The 19,485-nt window shown below is 45.3% G+C and overlaps 1 protein-coding gene across 1 annotated transcript in view; it reads left to right on the top strand.

The window, feature by feature from the left end:
- Positions 1–786: 786 nt before the first annotated feature.
- Positions 787–19,485, top strand: part of LOC146196813 (cytochrome P450 3A11-like) — a 42,283-nt gene continuing 23,584 nt past the window's right edge. Inside the window, exons 1-8 of the mRNA XM_084598536.1 lie at positions 787–1,121; positions 5,635–5,731; positions 6,270–6,322; positions 6,675–6,771; positions 7,407–7,526; positions 13,885–13,973; positions 15,657–15,802; positions 18,761–18,876. Coding sequence (XP_084454662.1) covers positions 1,069–1,121; positions 5,635–5,731; positions 6,270–6,322; positions 6,675–6,771; positions 7,407–7,526; positions 13,885–13,973; positions 15,657–15,802; positions 18,761–18,876 — 771 coding nt within the window. The 5' untranslated portion in view covers positions 787–1,068. The remainder of the gene's footprint in view (positions 1,122–5,634; positions 5,732–6,269; positions 6,323–6,674; positions 6,772–7,406; positions 7,527–13,884; positions 13,974–15,656; positions 15,803–18,760; positions 18,877–19,485) is intronic.

Raw genomic sequence — 19,485 nt, forward strand, 5'->3', positions numbered from 1 at the left:
CGCTACCTTTGTCTTCAGCCCAAATTCTAAATACGAGGTCATGTGGAAGACATAAATGAACCGTAGCACGATGTGCAGTCAACTATGAGCTACCTAGAAACGCAACGAGAGCTGCTGGCTGGCGGCAAGATTTAACTGCCTTATCAGAACTTTGTTTTTAGGAGTACCTGGATGCCTCAGCTTACCGTGCCGGCTACATCATCTCGTCTGTGTTTGCACTTCCATTAAATTGGTCACTGTTCATGTTGACATGGTAACTCGTTGATGATGTTGATCACCCGTAAATGCAGTAAGGGGAAAACAATTTATGCAGTTAAGTCGCTCGAACACCGGGCCCTTGTAAGATTGAGTATTCGATGCAGCAAAGCTGTGCAGATTTGTTTGCCATATTACGCGCTGACTAGCACTGAGGGGGACTTCGCGAGCTCCGCCGAATTCTGAAAATAGCACTTTTTTTTTTTTTTTTCCTGAGCCGAATTCAGCTGCTCAAAATGATCGGCCCTGCCTGGTAATAGCTAAACACTCTGGGACCTGTACTTGACCTGTACCAAGGAGACCATATGCGGGACGACCACGCGCACTCTTGCGACGCAGTCTTCTGACAGATGTTCCATCCGGTTTTTCGTTTTTCTTTTTTTTCCTTTCCTGTCTTGTCTCTCTCTCTACTTCGCTCTCCCGGCCGCTGGATGGCGGTACAGCTCAACTGGTCGCGACGCGCCGAAGGGGCCCTCTCCCTTTGGCCAAGGACGCATTGCGTAACACCGTTGCTTCCGCTCTGCAGGCACGCGCCGAGTTCGGGTGTTCATCCGTCGCGTTCAGAAACTCAGCAGATTGAGCGTCTCCGGATGCCCCTTGGAACCTCGGAGCGCTCTTTTCTGAGCATCGTGTCTTACGCTTCGGTGGGTGGGGCGGATCACGCCCGCGTACTTGTGCGACGGAAACAGCACTGTGGATGAGACGATTTGACTCTTGTCCAGTCTGCAGTTTGACTGTGTGGACGACTTAAGAAAGGAAGAAGGAGCAGGTGCTTTTCGAGCAACGGAGTCTGGCTTTGGAGAAGAGGCGACCATGTTGCTCGTCGTCTTCACGCTTCTCGCACTCTTCACAACACTTCTATTTTGGTAAGTATCTAAGAACGGCCATTTCACTTCCAAGTTTTCTTGCCTCGATGCGAATTCATATATGCAGCAACACATTATTATTATTATTTTCACAGTTGAACAAACGGTGAGCACTTTTTCGACGGATGCATCTTGTGTATTATGCCGCTCTAACATTAAATGTCGGGGCTCCTTTTTTTTTTTTTTTTTTTTTTGCATCAGCTATGGAACTTGCCCCTCTTTACGAGAGCGAAAACATAACAAGGAGCCTTTATTTTGCATTTTGATAGAAAAATGCATATAGCGAAATGAAGTAAAGTTACAGCGAATGTTCTCCAGTGGAGAACATGTGGAGATCGGACTTGATCGAATGCCGATTTTCGATCCTTGTTTCCGGGGATAAAAGGAGCTAAAATGTATTCAGAGGATGGCACTGTAGCTCAGATACGTGTCCCCCCTTCTCAATGGGTGTGTTCATTATTTTTTGGTGGGCAGTGAATTTGGAAGGAGCATCCGCTATGGAGGAACAAAGCGATGGAAGATTTAGCTATTGATGTTGCAAGCAAGCTGGAACAAAAATAAGGCACCCATTCTTATCGGTCACGGTGACTCATGAAAAACTGGCGTTGTGAGGCCATGTAGGAATGGAACAAAGTCTCCAATCCATCAGGGTTAAGCGAAGTTATATTGGAAAGTGCACATACGCTGAAATAAGTTAGATATATTTAACTGAAAATGAATAAATGATTTGGGCTTGCGGCACGTTCAGGGTTCCCAGCAGAAAAATAACAGGTAAACATGACAGGGGTACAAGCATCATCCGAAAAGCATGACTCCACTTATCAGGCTACTTGTTTGATGGTTTGTTATGAGTGATACATTTAGAATTAAATGCGATGAATAATTTTCGAGAGGTCAGCAGTGCGATATAGAAAGCAAAAAGCCAATCAAAGTTTGAGAAGTCGAATGCGTATGTAACTGGTGCCAAAATAATACTGCGGCAGCTCTTCGTGTCTTCGGTATGTCAGCCAGGGTTAAAAAAAAACAAAAACAAATTGAAAACGAAGAATGCACGTCATGGGTATCAGCGGGAAGGCGAATAATTAGCTGCTGGTATGGCATTCATGGTGTCTTGCTGGATAAACATCTCCGACAATATGCGGAACTTTTGAATTACAGAGACCAGTGCTTTGCATAAAACCAGAGGTGCAATCGTTTATAGCCGTACCTTATTTCTTAGCATTTTTCGCCTAGTTTGCAAAGGAAACGTTTCAAACAGCCAGCACATTTTAGTGCTCCTAGACTGGAGTGCATTTCTAGATAGCACAATCGCAGTAGCTAACAGCTGCCTCAGCTTTTTGTTTTTGTTTTTGCCTTTGTGTTGTTCACGTGTCAAGAGCAAAGTTACGCTTAAACATGCCTTTCAAAAGTAATACAAACAATGCTTACTTATTATGCTTGAAAGCTTTCCTACAGAAATATATCGCTTAGCTCCGGTGTTCTTCAGTGGTCTATGGTAGACGATAGATTTTCTTAATGAGCAGAGAGGAATATCTTTCTCAGTGGTATTAAATGCATATACAACGGAGCGGCGATGTGGAGACGAATACTGAGATGCGGATAATGGAATGGAAGGGGGTGGAAAAATGGTAGGAAGAGAAAAAATGAATAGCGGGGCCGGTTTGAAAGGAGTAGGGGTGTGTATATTCTACTCTGCAAATAACTGTTAGTATCCGGCCTATTCTCCTAGGGATTATCTTTGTCGAAACGCCGCACCCAGCTTTATTTTAAACGTGCGCTTAAAACATGTTTGTCCGAAGGATCCGCCTCCATGTTTTCTTTTCGCTTTTATTTAATTCCTCCAGACTGAGTCAGGCTGCGCGAACGGTCGGGCGCGTTCGTATACATAACTCAGCGCCTACACGTCGCGGCTGGCACTCAATACAAGTACGCGTTTCTCTTTTGGTTCTTCTGGGAACACCCTCCTCCTCCTCCGAGTCGGATGCAGAGACCGGGCGTAGGCGCAAGGTCGCAGCCCGCGCATGACACCGTCGCCATGTGAATCGAACGCGCTAACTCGCAGGAATGTAATTCTGCCCTTATCGCGCCGCTGGAGTCTGGTGATATGTTATTTTCTTGCGTTGTAGGACTTGCAAACAGGACTTGTTGTAAGAGTCGTATGTGTTAGAGGTTTTTCTCAGTTCTTTGCGCAGTGTTGTACTCTGTCGTGTCTTTTTTTCTGTCTGTTGACATCACTGAGATGAATGGTCACATTCATCCTATCTGCATTTACCACCCGGTAGCCCGTTAAACCATATATTTTCTGCACTTTTATTTCATCTCGGGCGCTTTAAGTTACACCAATGAATTAAACAAATTAGAGCTAAAGAAGCGAACTTATTGACCGCATGTTGTAAAAACATGTAAAAACATGGGATAGTAACTGAATGCATGATATGTAGGTAAAGAAATCTTGTTTTCACAAAATGAGCAATAGCCTCACAGCCCAGGTACACCGTAGGCAGGCCAGTTTCTCGGACTGTTTCTTGTGCATGAAAGATACTCAAAAAACTGAAACCCTCTGAAAATGACTCTGAGTATGCGCATCAGTCTAGACGTAAGAGGGTGATGCCGTATGTCCATTCCCTTTCACACATATTTAAAGAGGTGGGGCAAAATAGGATTCAACGCTGCGTTCTTGCTGCTACTGTCAGCGATGTGGGCCCAGCTGGGCAAAGAAAGATGAGATTGGCAAAAAGAAAGAAAAACAGGTCGTAAATTTAATCATGAAAATAAGTAGTCCCGAATAAGGTTGCTGTGGTCTACCATATTCCTCTGTCACTTGGCTTTACGTACATTCGACAGACAGGCCGCGGTGCGTCAATGTACGTCTTTTGAAACACCAAACTTTCTTGGGAAAGCGTTCAATAAACTTGGCGAAGCATTGTTCACTCTCTTACCTCGTCGACATTGATGTCATTTTTATTCATAATGATCGTAGCACAAGAGAAGTAGCCGAGGCATTTCATATCTTGAGAAAAGGAAACAGGTATGTCAGACAGCTTTCAGGAACCTTGTCCTGTAAAAAAAAAATGTACTTGTTATACAGAGGTGAAAGCCGATAACCGCACGAGCGTTTACGAGACATTTTTATTACATGAAATATGTATTTTTGACAAAGCGCATGCGCGCATAGTTGATGCCTTACTTTAAAAAGCAGCATGTTCCTTCCAATAAACTCAGTTTGAAGTTCAACGTCATGTGCTGTCCCTGCGCTGTTTTCTAAGATAACGCAAAGCCAACTCCCATATACTGCCGTTTCACTGCTGTGCAATTAATGCGTGCCTTAGCTGTTCATTGGCGAGAATAGCCAAGAGACGGCGGTCGACAAAACGTACACGAAAGTTTGAAGTCTGGCTGCTCTTCCGTTGTTCGTTTATGTCGCGGTTGCTTGTTGCATGCAATGTATAAAGTTTCGCTGTTCAAGGTATGCGTCGTCCAAATTGGGCTGGTCAGAACTAAATGCATTCTTCGTCAGACGTTCTATAAAAAATGACTTTTTTCAAAAGGTAAATGGGAGGAATTCCTACAGAAGCTGACAGCTACTAGCATTTGGCTGTCTGACAGCGTTCCCCAAGATAGTGTTCTCGTTGATGCGGAAGTACGGCAGCCTCCACTTCAAGTGCTGCGGAATCCGGCGGTTCGACTGAGTATTTTTAGTCTGATGGTCCCAAAAGGAAATACAGGCGCTAGGCTTCGCGCTACTAAAGCGCGATATAACCCTTATTCATAAACTGTGACTGGAATGACATCAATATCTTCCAATTATTAAGTAAAGGAGTAGCAGCTTAACAATGGCTTCTGCTTTCCACTACCATCTAGTTGCTTGTCGTGGGGATGACTAACGAACGTGATATGATAATACATTGTGCTCATAACCTATGACCAGATGCGGTATCGCAGTTCTATTTGCTTACACGCTAAGAGCTCAAGCTTTCAAAGATGTCTGGTGTCTGTGTTTGTAAGTACAGACCGGACTTCTTAATGATCAGCATTTAGGCTGACACTATGCATTATATGACACTGCGGTACCAAGAACCGACACGGTGTCCACCCATATGCATGGAAGATCTTCAGCGACTGACAGGCCGCAGGCAGAAGGTAATGTTAGTTTGTTGTCGACCACGAGCGGTGACATTAGGTACCGGCATTAGCACCAGGCAGGTGAAGGCGAAAACAACACATTAAAAAAGTCGCTAAGTCGAAATATGGACCCTGCTCTGAGATTGATACCACCGAAATAACCGGCTTATTATCGAGCACATTGAATATCATGAAGGTGGTAAGCTCACTGCGCACACCGTCACATGTCACCTTTATAATCATAGAGAATCGGTGTATGGCGTTTAAACTGTACAGTGTCGAGCTGCTATGACCATTTTAGCACATTTTTATTCATGCTGAAAAATTGTTTTAGCCTGAAAAATGGAGTTTCTTCACTTTGTTAAATGTCTGCGGACTCCCTGATTTGCAGGTGGGTTCGAAAGAAGTTCACCTTTTGGAATGACAAAGGCGTGGCCCACCTCACTTTCTGGCAATACCTTCGCTTTTGTGTCGATATCTACACAAAGGTAAGCCAATAGTTTCTCGTTACTGACGCCAAATGAACGCTTCGGGAAGGCCACCTACGCGCAGGCCCCACGAACATGTCGCAGAATTGAGAAAGCCCGGGCCAGTTAGTACATAAGTCATTAAAGATAATTGTTCTCTCTGTCAGGCTCGTAACGGCGCTAAAGGAATAGGCATACCATCCAAGAACCAAAGCGTGTGTTCGGTTCAGAGGAATTGCTACGAATAGTAACGTTTGCGCGGTATAGGGGGAGCTAACGTGTGTATATACCTGTTTATTAAAAATTTCATCTTAACTCCTGTGATCAGCATTGTTCCTGTGACCAGCATGGGCAAGTATAGAAATTTCAGATTGTTCTAGTGACGCGGACAAATGATTTTACCTGACTTTGTTATACACTTTTGTGACATAGAACTATATTACTGACGTGAACAGGTCCCTATAAAAGGTTCTTGTGAGAGCCTTCGAATGTTTTTGCGGCCGTCAGCTTTCGGCGCGAAAAATTCTTTGATGCTCTCTTCCGTCATTTTGTTTTGCAGCCCCTCAACTCTGTGATAATGAAGAACTACACACGCTACGGCCGTCTCTATGGGTGAGTGCAAAATGTTGCTGACTTAAACACTGCGAATCCCTGCAAAGAGCTATTGTTTCGTGAAAGCTCTATATGGACGAGCTGGTTTGTGTTAGGCCTGCAAAACTGCTCAGATAAGGGCATCTGAAGAACATGGACAGGCATTGACTACGAATTCTTTATAATTTGAGCGGAGTGGATTTACGTGAATAAAAAGAGCGGTCTTTCATATATGATATATCTGTCGAAGGAATACGAAACAGTTCTTTGTCGTCACTTCTTTCATGATATTTAAGTGCGGCTCACTTCAATTTAAGACAGCTAGTACTAGGTAAACATTAAATATCAGCGGAGGCAACCACTTCCCTGACAGGTCATATCAAGGCACAGCGCCGACGCTTGTGGTTGCAGACCCAGAGATCCTGCGCGAGGTGCTCGTCTCGAACTTCAAGAACTTTTCGGACAGATCGGTAAGACACTAAAGCTTCTTCGAAGATGTCTTAGTTGGCTAAGTTCAGTGGGTGGAGTAGAAAAAAAAAAGAAGCAGGAAACGCGCCTAAAAAACCTTTTCTTGATAAACTACATATTCCTAGTCAGAATCTGTAACCGTCGGGGCCGCAAAAGAATTCATTATTTTGAGCTCTCCAATTCTCATTCGTACTATTTCCCCTCAAGCTTTTGTAAAAACGTATAATTTTAGAAAAGTTATTGAAGAGCTTCAGTCTTTAAAATTCATGGCACTGCGTAGAATTTTTCGCTTCATCTAATTTTACCCCTAAAATTTTACAAAAAAAAAGTTTTCTGAATTCAGCCGTACATAGGCAGAACATAGCATATGGTAATGATATAAAGGAGTTCTTAAAAAGAGGAGTCAAATGAGTGGTCCTCCGATTACTCGCATGCACAGCGCTGAAGCCGTGGGCGCTAAGTATCAAGTCTGGAAAACGGTATTCTGGCCCGCAGGAAGCATACTCGAAAACCTTTCACGGCAAAAACCATATAGCGGTCTTTTCAGTAATTGTTTTCTTAATGAAAGAATGTGAGCGGGCGAAGAACGGGTGCTTCTTTGTATCTATTGTGAACAGTTTTTTGTTGTTCGCTGCAGGAAGCTCAGCGCACCAGCAGTGATGTCTGGCGCAAGTCCATTATGAACCTCTCCGGCGACGAGTGGAAGATGGCCAGGAACATCTTCACGCCGGCGCTTACCGCCAGCCGGCTGAAAACGGTAGGAACCTTTTTTCGTCGATTTTAGGAGCTTTTTCTTTTTGTGGAGCGCTTATTTACAATTCTGTATACCCTGTAAGGCTTTCTTTTATTCACTACCAAATCAAGGTGTCACTACTGTCTAGCGACGTTACGTCATTGTTTCCCACTCGTACGTAAAGGTTTCCTGAGTTCGGACAGGAATACTGTAAAGGAGTTGCACAGACCCGAGTTTCGAGTTCTTTCCGAATCATAAACATTTATGGAAAGATATCGTTCCTCTCACAATTTATCCCTTAACTGAATTGTTCCTGGTAAGAAAAAGGTAAATCTATGATGAGATCATGGTGTCTTGCCCTATCAAGTCCTGGAGCATCAAGGGACAAGAAGTGGAAGCTGTGACAGATTTTCTCTTCTTGGGCTCCAAGATTACCTCGGAAGGAGACTGCAGCCATGAAATTAGGAGACGCCTGCTTCTGGGAAAGAGAGCAATGGTTAGCCTTGACCGCCTAGTCAAGAGCAGAGACATTAGTCTGCCAACCAAGATCCGTATAACTCGTGCTATGGTCTTTCCAGTTGTGATGTATGGATGCGAGAGTTGGACTGTGAAAAAGGCTGACCGCCGAAGAATTGACGCGTTTGAATTGTGGTGCTGGCGAAGACTCTTGAGAGTTCCTTGGACTGCCAGTAGATCAAATAAGTCAATATTGTCGACCATAAACCCTGACTGCTCATTGGAGGGTCAAATTCTAAAGTTAAAGCTCAGCTACTTTGGTCATCTGATGAGAAGAGAGGAGTCGCTGGAGAAAGATTTCATGTTGGGAAAGGTTGAGGGTCGCCGGAGAAGGGGTAGGCAGCGAATGCGATGGTTAGATGGCATCCTCGAGGCACTGCAGATGAAGTTATGTGATGTTAGGAAGATAGTGAGAGACCGGAAAGCGTGGCGTGACATGGGCAATAGGGTCACGAAGAGTCGGACACGACTGAACGACTGAACTGAACTGAACTGAACTGATGATGAGTATATTGTTTTTGTCTGTTTCTAAAAGTGGAATAAACAGTGGTAAGTTTCCGACGGCAGGTTTTTTTTTTTTGCGAAGGAAACGCAGCGTAATTCATAAAAAAAAGAATAAGAAGAGTTGTCATCACTCATCCCTCACGGCTGACTTAAGTATTGTGTGCTGAAAAGGTGGCGTTTAAAAGAGGACCTTTCTGGCATGCTCTACTGAACATCCGAGTTTTCTTTTCTCTATTTACATGGAGCTCCTCTTCGCTCCTTGAAGGCCTATAATACCCATATACCAGCTGGGAAACTTAATTTATTTTATTACTTTTATGATTTAGATTCAGTGTTTAATGTGCGACGAGATTAATTTGAGAAGGAAGGGACGCTTGCGGACCTGTTTTGGGGCTGAGGAATTCGTCAGGTGCTTGTATTGATACTTTAATGTTGATATTTTTGTATGAAGAAGAGCTTGTAATACGTTGTCTCTCTATATATATAGTAGAGTTGCAACTACAGCCCGCGAAAATAGGAAGCAACGCGACATGTGATTCAAGTGATTCCATGGTCTCAGTGTCGGAAAGCTAATTTGGACGACCGGAACACGAACGTTGAAGAGTAGACGCACGCTATAAGCACACGCATTTCGATGCCTCTGGCTTGTTTGGTGCAGTCAAATATGAAAAACTGATTCTGTTTACTGTTTAGCGGTATAATACACACGCAGTGCACCACTGCCCACAGCTATCAACTGCTGTCTTTTAATACTGTATGCCACTATAGTAGGGAATGTCCTGGCGCACTAAAGTACGATGACGTCTCCAAAAAGGTGTACCTGGCGCACTAATGTATTGCCACGATGACGTCTCTAATAAAGTTGTACCGCGCTTATAAAGCTATGTGCGACGCAGATAACCAGGCTTGAGGGAGGCCCTTGGTTCACTCTCGGCATAAAAGTTCGTGTGCGAGCGTTAAGATATCTTCAAAAGTCTCCTAGGTTGACTCTTATCACACACACGGAACGCCTTAAGTTTTTTACTGACTATAATGAGTTAAATATTCCTCGAAATTTGTAACGTAGTAGAAATGACTTCACTGCAAAGAGCCCTGCATGCTGGCTTTTGAATTCATTTTTCTGCGGGCAATTTTGAATAGTCTGTCAACGTATTTCTAAACAAATAAGTGTATAACTACGTGGTCCTGAATTAATTGGGAAACGCTGGTGAATTACGGAATTCTGTCACCTTAGAGTGACATCTGCCAAGCTGCTAAGTAGCCGTGCTCGCTAGGATGTCGCATACGCTGGCCCCAACGGCCTGCACTTGACCCGGTGTTCCGCGCTTCGCATTCCTGGAAACCTTTCACCACGACGGCGCAACGGAATGTGACGATCAGTGAACCGCGACTTTGTGACCCGAGAAGCACCGAAGTGCCACGCTTTCCGCAACTTCCTCATAGGCCGGCAAATCTTCGCATGTTAAATCAAAGCAGTTCTTTACGACGTGTTTATAGATACATTCTTCGCTACCACAACTAATGCGCTCACAAGAAAATGGGAATAAAAAAATAATGCCTCAAAATACTTTGAAGAACAGCTGGATATGTAATTGCCAACGTGCGCATTTTACCGCCCCGCGTTAAGTGATGAACGAACGTGTATTCCCGATACGAAGGCAAATACCGGGTGTTCAAGGTAACTTTAGCCTTGGGTTAAAAAATGAAACATTTCAGATAGGCCACATAAATCCATTGTATACAGCTGCCAGTCATCTGGCACACCACAGGCAATTTTTTATTGTGCAATTGACTAAATAAAAATTAAGATAATTTGTCTAATTTACTAAGTATTGCTTTTAGACAATCAATGTGGTTTGCAAAGTTGGAGGGTACATTCTGAAACCTCATTCTGTCTCGAATAATTATTTCCAAGTGACGCCGGATTCCACCGGATTTTTGTTTTTGCGTCACTTGGCCCTTAATGCTTTTACGTTTATATTTTCTTTGAGCATAATGCGCTATTTATAAGTCAAATGAATGCCACTTGAATGAACGTCACACAAAAGCGAAGTGTTCAGTTGTACGAACATTATAAAGTTCTCCACCGAAGCGCCACTGAACATCATTGAACGCCATTCAGTTCAAAGAATTCAGTACAGTGCGCATTTAATTTCTGCGAATATTTTTTCGCTGCGTCATTCAATATCTCACAGGTCAAATTGAGCACTAATTACAAGATTGTGCACATACTTTGTGACTGCCCTTAGTTGGAGCTTGAGCGTGCCTTCCTGGCTGCTTCCGCCGCTTGGACTCTCACGCTCTTACACAAGCTAAGATTCTGGGCCCTTGAGCGACATCTTCATCAGAAAGGAAAGCAGTGAAGGCGCTTCTTAAGTTTTTCAAGGACTCTGGGCTGAGTTCTAGACTTTAAGTGTACGCTTTCTACCCTTTTACTATAGATATCTGGACATGTGACAGACTCCTTTCCTTGGCGCTCTTTCTTTCCTTTTTCTTCCTTTGTTCCCCTCCCCACGTGTAGGGTAGCCTACTGGGTATCGCCTACTTAACCTTGCTGCCTTTCTATTCTACTATTTCTCTCTCTCTCTCTCTCTCTCTCTCTCTCTCTCTCTCTCTCTCTCTCTCTCTCTCTCAAGTACAACCCACTTTTTGTACACTTTTACGTTGAGAACCGCGCCCTATCCGCGCGCTGCGAAAAGTGACCTCAATTTAGCTTTACACGACATTGGCTACCTAAATGAGCTCCTAGCCATCCAAAGGCTTTGCACGTTTAGTTGGCTCCGCAATAATAGCCAGCTGTAGCAAGAGCTTCAGCTCTACTGGCCTATCGTTCTAGCTCCAAGAAAGGCGTTCATACGCGCGCTGGTTAACCACGAATGTGCCAAGCGCTTCACTCTAGAAAAAATCGGGATACTTTAAGTAGACTGAGCACCGGATAATGCCACGTCGACATTGCGAATATCTTTGAGATCCCAGCGCCACCACTGTCCGCGGTTATGGGCCAGCATCACGGTGTAAGAGCTCTTCCACCGTCGCCAGCACCAAGCAATCGCTGCTATATGAGAAAATTCGCAGCTCAGCTGAGCCATCCTAGCTGGCCCCCACCGCCAAAACTGCGCACTGAGCATTTCATTTCAGTGAACTTTCACTTTAACAAACTTTTCCCTGAGGTCCCTTGAAGGTCATTCAAGTTAAGTTTCACTGTACTATGTTTACGTAAACAAAGAACTGGCTTTTGTGGACTCCATAGCGCATCGTAGTGCTAAAACCAGTGTGCGCCCTAATAAAGCTCTTCATATTGCATGAACTACAGAACACAAAAGAACGGTATACAGCGAGTCCTGCAGATTCCTCACAGGCAAGCGCGCTGCAAATTCAGCAGTTCTAAACGCGCACTTCCGCCGGGACGATACTGTAACTAGTATTCTTTTTATTCTAGGAACGACGGTTATCTTGCCTTAATAATGCTAGTCACACGAAATAAATTTTATTCATCACAGTATAGGTTAGCCTAAGTTTAGAGTTTTCTTCGAATTAGGTGCTGCACGTCACACTAGATCTGAAATCTATTTGCGCTACACCTCGCCGTTTATCGAGAAGACTGTTGTCGTTTGCAACTGCGTTATGTTTAATTCTTTATGGCCGACATTTTGTTTATTTTTCGTTTCTGTGAGACTTGCGCACACACCAAACCGCTTTCCATTTCGATGCATGCTCTGAACATTTTTTTCCACTTTGTCCCAACCAAGATCAGAGAAGGCGAGTTCGAGGACATTCAAGCCGTGTGCGAGCTATAGATGTTGCTTTCGGAAATATATATAATCGGGCTTATTAGAGCGGTGTTGAACCAAAGCTCGGGCGATGACCTAGGAGAGGCTAACCAATTTTTACACGGACATCTACCTCCAGCTTCCAGAGTGCAGCGTGCAGAAGTGCCTGTTAAACGTTTCTTGCGAATGCGCTTTTCCTATGGTGCCCTGCGATCGCGACGTTGCTGCGACCGGGCGTCGCTGAATACAACTTTCTTTCTGCTACTACATCCTTGCAAGTAATGACCGGTTCTCTTGGCTAGCCATTAAAACAACGGAGAGTCGAGTTTAGAGATGGGAAGGTTAAGCTCAGGAACATCAGTAGAAGCTTTTAATGCGACAACGTTAAATACCTTGTTTCCATTATAACATGCCGGACACTTAGGCTCTGACTTGAAGAACATGATATCACAGCGTTAATGAATCCCACCCGCTGCTCCCCTTGTTGGTCCTCGTTCGAGTACATGGACTTTAATACACGCTTAATCATTAATCCGTTAACTTGTGCGCGTATTACTTCATACATGGGCATTAACATACGGTCGCGAGATGCTAAATTATGTTCAAGACCACCCTACGTAGGATTAAAGCCCAGCTTTAATCATCAAGTTATACGATTCGTATGAATGGCCGATCTGCAGAATAGGGGTAGTGCTTCTGACATGGCACCCAATGTTCCGTATCCGATTCCCATCTCCTGCTGACTCCTGCTCTCCTGCCAAGCAGCTCTCAAATTGGCCATGTCACGTGGTCTCGTCACGTGACACAGCCCGCCGACCAATCAGTTCCAAGCCATGTCACCTGCAAATTTGTAGATTTATATTTGGGATTTTTCGCTTGCAATGCCAACGACAGCGTCGACACAGGATTTTCTGCGATGTAGGGTCATTAATGCTGTCGTGTAAAAACTCAGTTGGCGTTGTCGGTCTCGATGTTGTCACGAAGTCATGGGGCATGCCCCTGACACCCGGTTGTTAGCAGATGACATTACCGATCCCTGTTTGGTTGGCGGGCTGCGTGTCATACGAGACCAGCTGACATGGCTGAGTCGGCAGGAGTTGCAAACTCGGGTAGTTCTTTTAAAATAGAAGGTTGAGATGAGTATCGAACCTGCGACCCTTGGCTCCCGAGACAGGCACGCCACATAGACCACGCAACACTCATACGGCTTCGTTAAAGCGGGGATTCGTTATGGTGAATCGTTTTTGTGTGTTTTTTTACTTAATGTGGCAGCTTACGGCTGTATGCTAAATTGTACGAGTGAGGTAATAGAAGCACAAATTAAGGGATTAGCAACTAAGAGAGTAAGAAAGAGCGTGAACGTGAAATTGGATCATTAAGGGAAGCGGCAGGGCAGATAGGAGCTAATAACACTGTCGGTCTCTCCCTTTTTTAAAGACAGAACAGTGCCCCAATTTTTTATCGTGAAATTTGTGCGCTGTCTATTGATAAGTGTGGGCTCTGAACGGCTGATGGGATAAATACGGCACAATGAAGTCAAGTGTCTCCCCACTGAGAAATAAAATTCATGGCAATCTTTTACCTACTTTCAGATTGCCATCAAAATCAACACAATCGCTGAAAGAATGGCGTCTCGGCTTTTGGAGGCAGCTGCGCAAGACAAGCCCGTGAACTTCTCAAAGTGAGTAACAGATGTTCTCTACATAAAAAAGCAACTGGGCTATAAATTGGGCCCAAAATAACAAGCAATTTTTCTCCGATAGGACTTTTCCGAGTGCACTGTCGCTCTCAAGGCGCTAGTATTGCGCGTATCTTTCGAAACCAACCGCTTGTCAAGCTTTCGAAATTCAGGCCACAATATGTGGCGTATGTTTAAACGAAAAAAGCTCCTGGCATGTCAGAGACGTCATATGTAATATTAGAAGGCGACGGATAACCTCACCTTTCGCTGATGATTCACAAATTAGAGGCTTCCATGTGTTTATGTACTTTCCTTGTGCTGTTGGGCTCTTGTATGATGGTCTTAGGAGCTGGTGTTCACTTCAGCCAAATATAAGCCGGCAGTGCAGCTAGGTCGCACAGTGCAGCCACTTAAAAGGTGACAAAAAGATGTTTCTTGGCCCAAATTCTCCACCTGGAAACGTCAGCGAAGATACCTCCACTGGATATCACCTGTTTTAAAGTACGTAAGAAGTACAAGATCTAAAATAATTCCTGGAGAACGTGCACGTTCGTAATCACGAAGCCATGACTTGAATTCTGGAATTTCTTTCTTTTGCACGCTTTCGCAGCTAAAACAGTCATAGTTTGATCTTGTACTTCTGACATTTTTGCTCGAAGATAAGCAATAACACGCCTTTTAACACTGGGGCTAGGTATCTTGTAAAAGGCTCGGCGAGAATTCATTCTTCTTGCACTTTGCAAGTAGCGAAAATTGCTGCATCAATATCACTACTCTGCATAAAAATAAAAGTTGACTTCCCTTTCGTCCTCAGTGTGGAACAACAAGCAGGCTGTTTACGTCACCAACTTAAGTTAACACTTTTTTTTTTCTACGCGTTCATTGCGAAGAAAACCACGCAATTTCGTGTAGGCTATTGTGAATCTAGGAGTCCGGACGTAAACGCAGCGAAGGAGTAGCTACTGTCGTAGGAAACTATTTACCAGCGAACCTTCTTTTAGCCCTTTTAACCCCGGTTGTGTATACTTAAGGGAGAACGGTTTTAGTAATTGCTTTGTTTTATGGGGTTTTACTTCCCAAAGCTACTCAGGCTATGAGAGACGCCGTATTCAAGGGCTCCGGAGATATCGACCACTTGGAGGTGCTCGCCTCGCACTGAAACCCACACTCCGCGGGTTTTGTTTCTTTAGTTGCTTCGGATTTTCGCGTTACAATCACAACGCCGACACCGGCTTTTCTGCGACACGGGGCCCCTTGACGCTACGGCGTTAAAGAAATGAAGGAGCTGCATTCGAACTCGCACTAATATCCCAGAATCATAACGCCTTTTATTTTTCCTTTTAGTGACAGCGGCATTTTTTGTCGCGGCGCATAGAACCACTCTCAGAATGTTTCGTTCATATTTGAATCCGAATAAAAGAAATATGTGGGAGAAAGAGATGCAGATTTGTTCTCTCTGAGGATTAAAGTGGCGGCCTATATTATTACGAAACGGCTGGAAAATGATATATAAGAAAGTTAATGGCTTTTGTGGGCTTCTGCAGCCGGTAAGCAATAAAGCGTGTTGTTATTCCAACAGCCACAACTACGAATGCTACCTTAAGCTGTCTGCTTACTGCCTCTATTGGCGTTTAAGTGCTCCGGTGGAACATAATCGGCAAGAAAAGGTTCCTTTATACGCAGGTTGGCAGAGCACTCATCGCTCGACGTGACGGCAGCGCTCAACTACAGCGTTGACTTGGACAGCGAGAACGACCGTCATCACCCGGTGATGAAGTGTGTCGATTCTCTCTTCAGCAACATTGCCGGTTGGAAAGTAGTGATGATGTGTAAGTTACCTAGAGAGAATCCCCCTGTTTACTTAAATTGAAAGCAACTATTTCTGAATTAAATAGTGAACGAAATGAAATATATGTCACAGTTGAGAAGTAATCAACATCTTTTTTATTTTCGTCGTGAGATACACGCGCATAGGATTATCAGTGTTACAGACGGAGGTCCCAAAGTGTGCACTGTCCGGGAGACCTCCTCGGAAACCAGAACGAGAAGAAAAGCTCGTAATAGCAGAGCGAAACAAATATAGGGCAAAGGTTAAGTTTATAATGAATGACGAATTAAATTAAGTGTACGTTGCGATTTTACTTCGGATTGCAATGAATTCATTCTAGGTATGCCTGAAAAGTATGCAGGTTTCTTTCCATGATTAGTCATATCTTCGGTGACTATTATGCTGCCCCGAAAATTTGGTGTTATTGAGCTTCAAGCTCTCAAAACTGCCGAGAGCGACATGATTATTACGCGTTCTAAAGGTAACTGATGTAAACCTAAGACGAAGCCATAGTGACACTAGGAGAATCTTTAAGAGTGCGATAAAAATTAAGGACATGTGCATGGTAAGGGCTGAACGTAATCATTTAGGTTGCTTGATTTTGAAGGTGACAAACACTTGAAAGATTAGTGTTGTTTGTGTTACCCAAACGTGAGGTGGCTATGTATAAAAGATATAGCATACGAGGAGTTGGTAGGTCGAAGTAATAGAGCTTTAATTTAATGTTTAATTATTTATTTATTTATTTAATATATGTTTGTTTAACTAATGTTTTTTTTTCAATAGTTAGAAAAGTCAGTTAACATATCGAACGCCTAAGCTAACCCACATATGCATGCAACCGAACGGATCTTATGCTAGTGCTTGTTAAGAGAAGTCCTTTAATAATGCGTATGTATCAAGTTTGTCACCAGAACTTTGTCTGCAGGACTGCGCCGAAGGGAGGAAAAATCAAATGGTTGCAGGCGATAAATGATGAAAAAATGTCAACAGGGAAAAAAGTTTGGTTGATGTGTAATCGTTAGTTAATTAGAGCTAAGTGAACCGGACGTCGAAGTAGCCAACCGGCGTAAAGGCGACGTCCAGAGTGAAAACGTGATGCCTCACTTCCGGTCACGCGGTATCTCACTTTCGGTCACGTAAAATATGAATTCAGAATAGTGACGTGGTTATGTCGACGTTGGGATGTGACGTCATTGCGTTTCGAGAGCACTACAGTATATGCAGTGGACAAATGCCCAAGCTATAGCGCTGCTGCACACGGTACATCGCGCGCCCCTTGTGAACCGTAATCAGCATTACGTTCAGCTCATCAAAGTTCACTGGCGTTCCATAATTGGTGAACAGGAAAGGAAAGGCGCAGTATTTGTCCTTCGCAGAATCCCGATGCTATCATCCTCACGGCAGACAAGGAGAATTATGATGTGCTTTTCACGAACCCGCTCGTGGCGCAGTTGGTTAAAGCGCCCGGCTGGGCGTCCGAGGGATGGAGCTTCGATTCCTGGTGGAAACATGATTTCTATCTTTTTGATGACGTGGTCAGGTTGATTGACAAGTGGAATACTGCGGTATTCCACGAAATCTCGTAAAGTAGTGGGACACCTTGAGGACACACGGACGGACGCGCTGGCGAGCCAAGAGCCATTAGCCGTTCGCCTTAAAAGGCGCAGTATCTGTCGCACTTCTCCGCGCACTCCTAAACCGCTCCATAAAGAAAGGAGGGAAGGTGGAGGGTGGAAAATACGAAGGCTTGGATGCTGCTGCTGCTGCTGCTGCTGCGTGCAGCAGCAGCGGCGGCGGCGGCGGCGGCGGCGGCGGCGGCGGCGGCGGCGGCGGCGGCAGCGGCGGCAGCGGCGGCGGCGGCGGCGGCGGCAGCGGCGGCGGCGGCGGCGGCGGCGGCGGCGGCGGCGGCGGCGGCGGCGGCGGCGGCGGCGGCGGCGGCGGCGGCGGCGGCGGCGGCGGCGGCAGCAGCAGCAGCAGCAGCAGCAGCAGCAGCAGCAGCAGCAGCAGCAGCAGCAGCAGCAGCAGCAGCAGCAGCAGCAGCAGCAGCAGCAGCGGCGGCGGCGGCGGCGGCGGCGGCGGCGGCGGCGGCGGCGGCGGCGGCGGCGGCGGCGGCGGCGGCGGCGGCGGCAGCGGCAGCGGCAGCAGCAGCAGCAGCAGCAGCAGCAGCAGCAGCAGCAGCAGCAGCAGCAGCAGCAGCAGCAGCAGCAGCAGCAGCGGCAGCAGCAGCGGCAGCGGCAGCAGCAGCAGCAGCAGCAGCACTCGGCACATCGCGCACCCCTTGTCGAACACAACCAGCTTTCCGATGAACTCATCAAAGCTCACCGACGTTCTATAGTTGGTTTACAGGAAAGGAAAGTGATCATGCTGTCACTCGCGGAATCTCGCTGACGTATTTCGCGGACAAATATCGCCGACCTGAGATTTTCACCATGAAATAAAAGAACATGCGCAGCTGCAACGCTGTCGTCAACGACGCAGCTGCTGTTATAATTTCTGCAGTGTGAAATCTCTACCAAGCAGCGTGTGATATACCGTGTGTAGCAGCAACGTTCAGGATTATGCATTTCTCCACTGCAGATTGTGCGGTGATTTCAGAATCACTTTTTACCTACGGCAATTACCTGAAATCAAGGATCCACCTTCGTGATGGCGCTCTTCTTCTTCTTCATCATCATCATCATCATCATCATCATCATCATCATCATCATCATCATCATCAGCCTGACTATACCCACTGCAGGGCGCTCTTTTTCAGACGTAAATGCCATGTAAAATGCATGTTCTGGAATCGTTGCAATAATTAAGCCTGTAAGGCTTGTGCCTGTGTAGAGCGAATTATGCTAAGCAACATACGTATAAATCGGATACTCGACAGAAAAGCATGGGAACTATTAGCGGAACGTGCTACGTTTTATATAGACCACTGTTTACACTATGTCGCGTTGCCTTGACGCAGTTATGATGCCTGGTGTCTACAAGGCTTTGCAGCCAGACTACCCACCCAAGTCGACCACCGATCTGTTCAAGGCTTTCGTCTCCCACCTGATGGAAGAGCGCAAAGCTAATAACAAGGTAAAACACTGTGAACTTGACAGTATCGTTGCGCTCGCGTGACAAAGACATGAAGGAACTGAAAAGGTGCTATAGATGTTTGTTTGTAAAATTAAGGCTGAAGACCTCTTAGATGGCGCCATACGTTTAACGGGAGATTCACTGCCTTTGTTTTATTTCTTATTTTGCATGGACATAATTCGAGACTCTTTTGATGCCTTTCATAAGATATACTCGGGGGCAGCTTTTAAGTTTTTGTTTCTTCTTCTTTTTTTTCGTAACTGCCTTTTGTCCTTTCCTTCAGCGCCCTCCGGCGTCCTCATGCTAAACAAGAATAAAAGACTCATTGGTTAGGAAGTCTGCGTAGAGTGCCGGTTTGCACACTCGGTTGGGGAACGGAAAGATGGTGACTCGATTCCTGCGGGGGACAAGATTTGTTTTCTTTAAAATAATTGAAAGTTCGGGGAGACAGGGCCTGCCGCCACATCCTGTCTATGTCCCTCACTCGCATTACATTTATCGGGTAATGTAAAATACGCCATCGTGCTCCCCCATTCGTTGCCGTCAGCGCCTGTACGCCAGTGCGGCACGGTGTAGGCCGGCGTGGGGAACGCCACGGAAGGTAAGCAG

The sequence above is a fragment of the Amblyomma maculatum genome, chromosome 3, assembly GCF_055883805.1.
Source record: "Amblyomma maculatum isolate TAMU_Amacu chromosome 3, ASM5588380v1, whole genome shotgun sequence".
Taxonomy (NCBI): Eukaryota; Metazoa; Arthropoda; class Arachnida; order Ixodida; family Ixodidae; genus Amblyomma; species Amblyomma maculatum.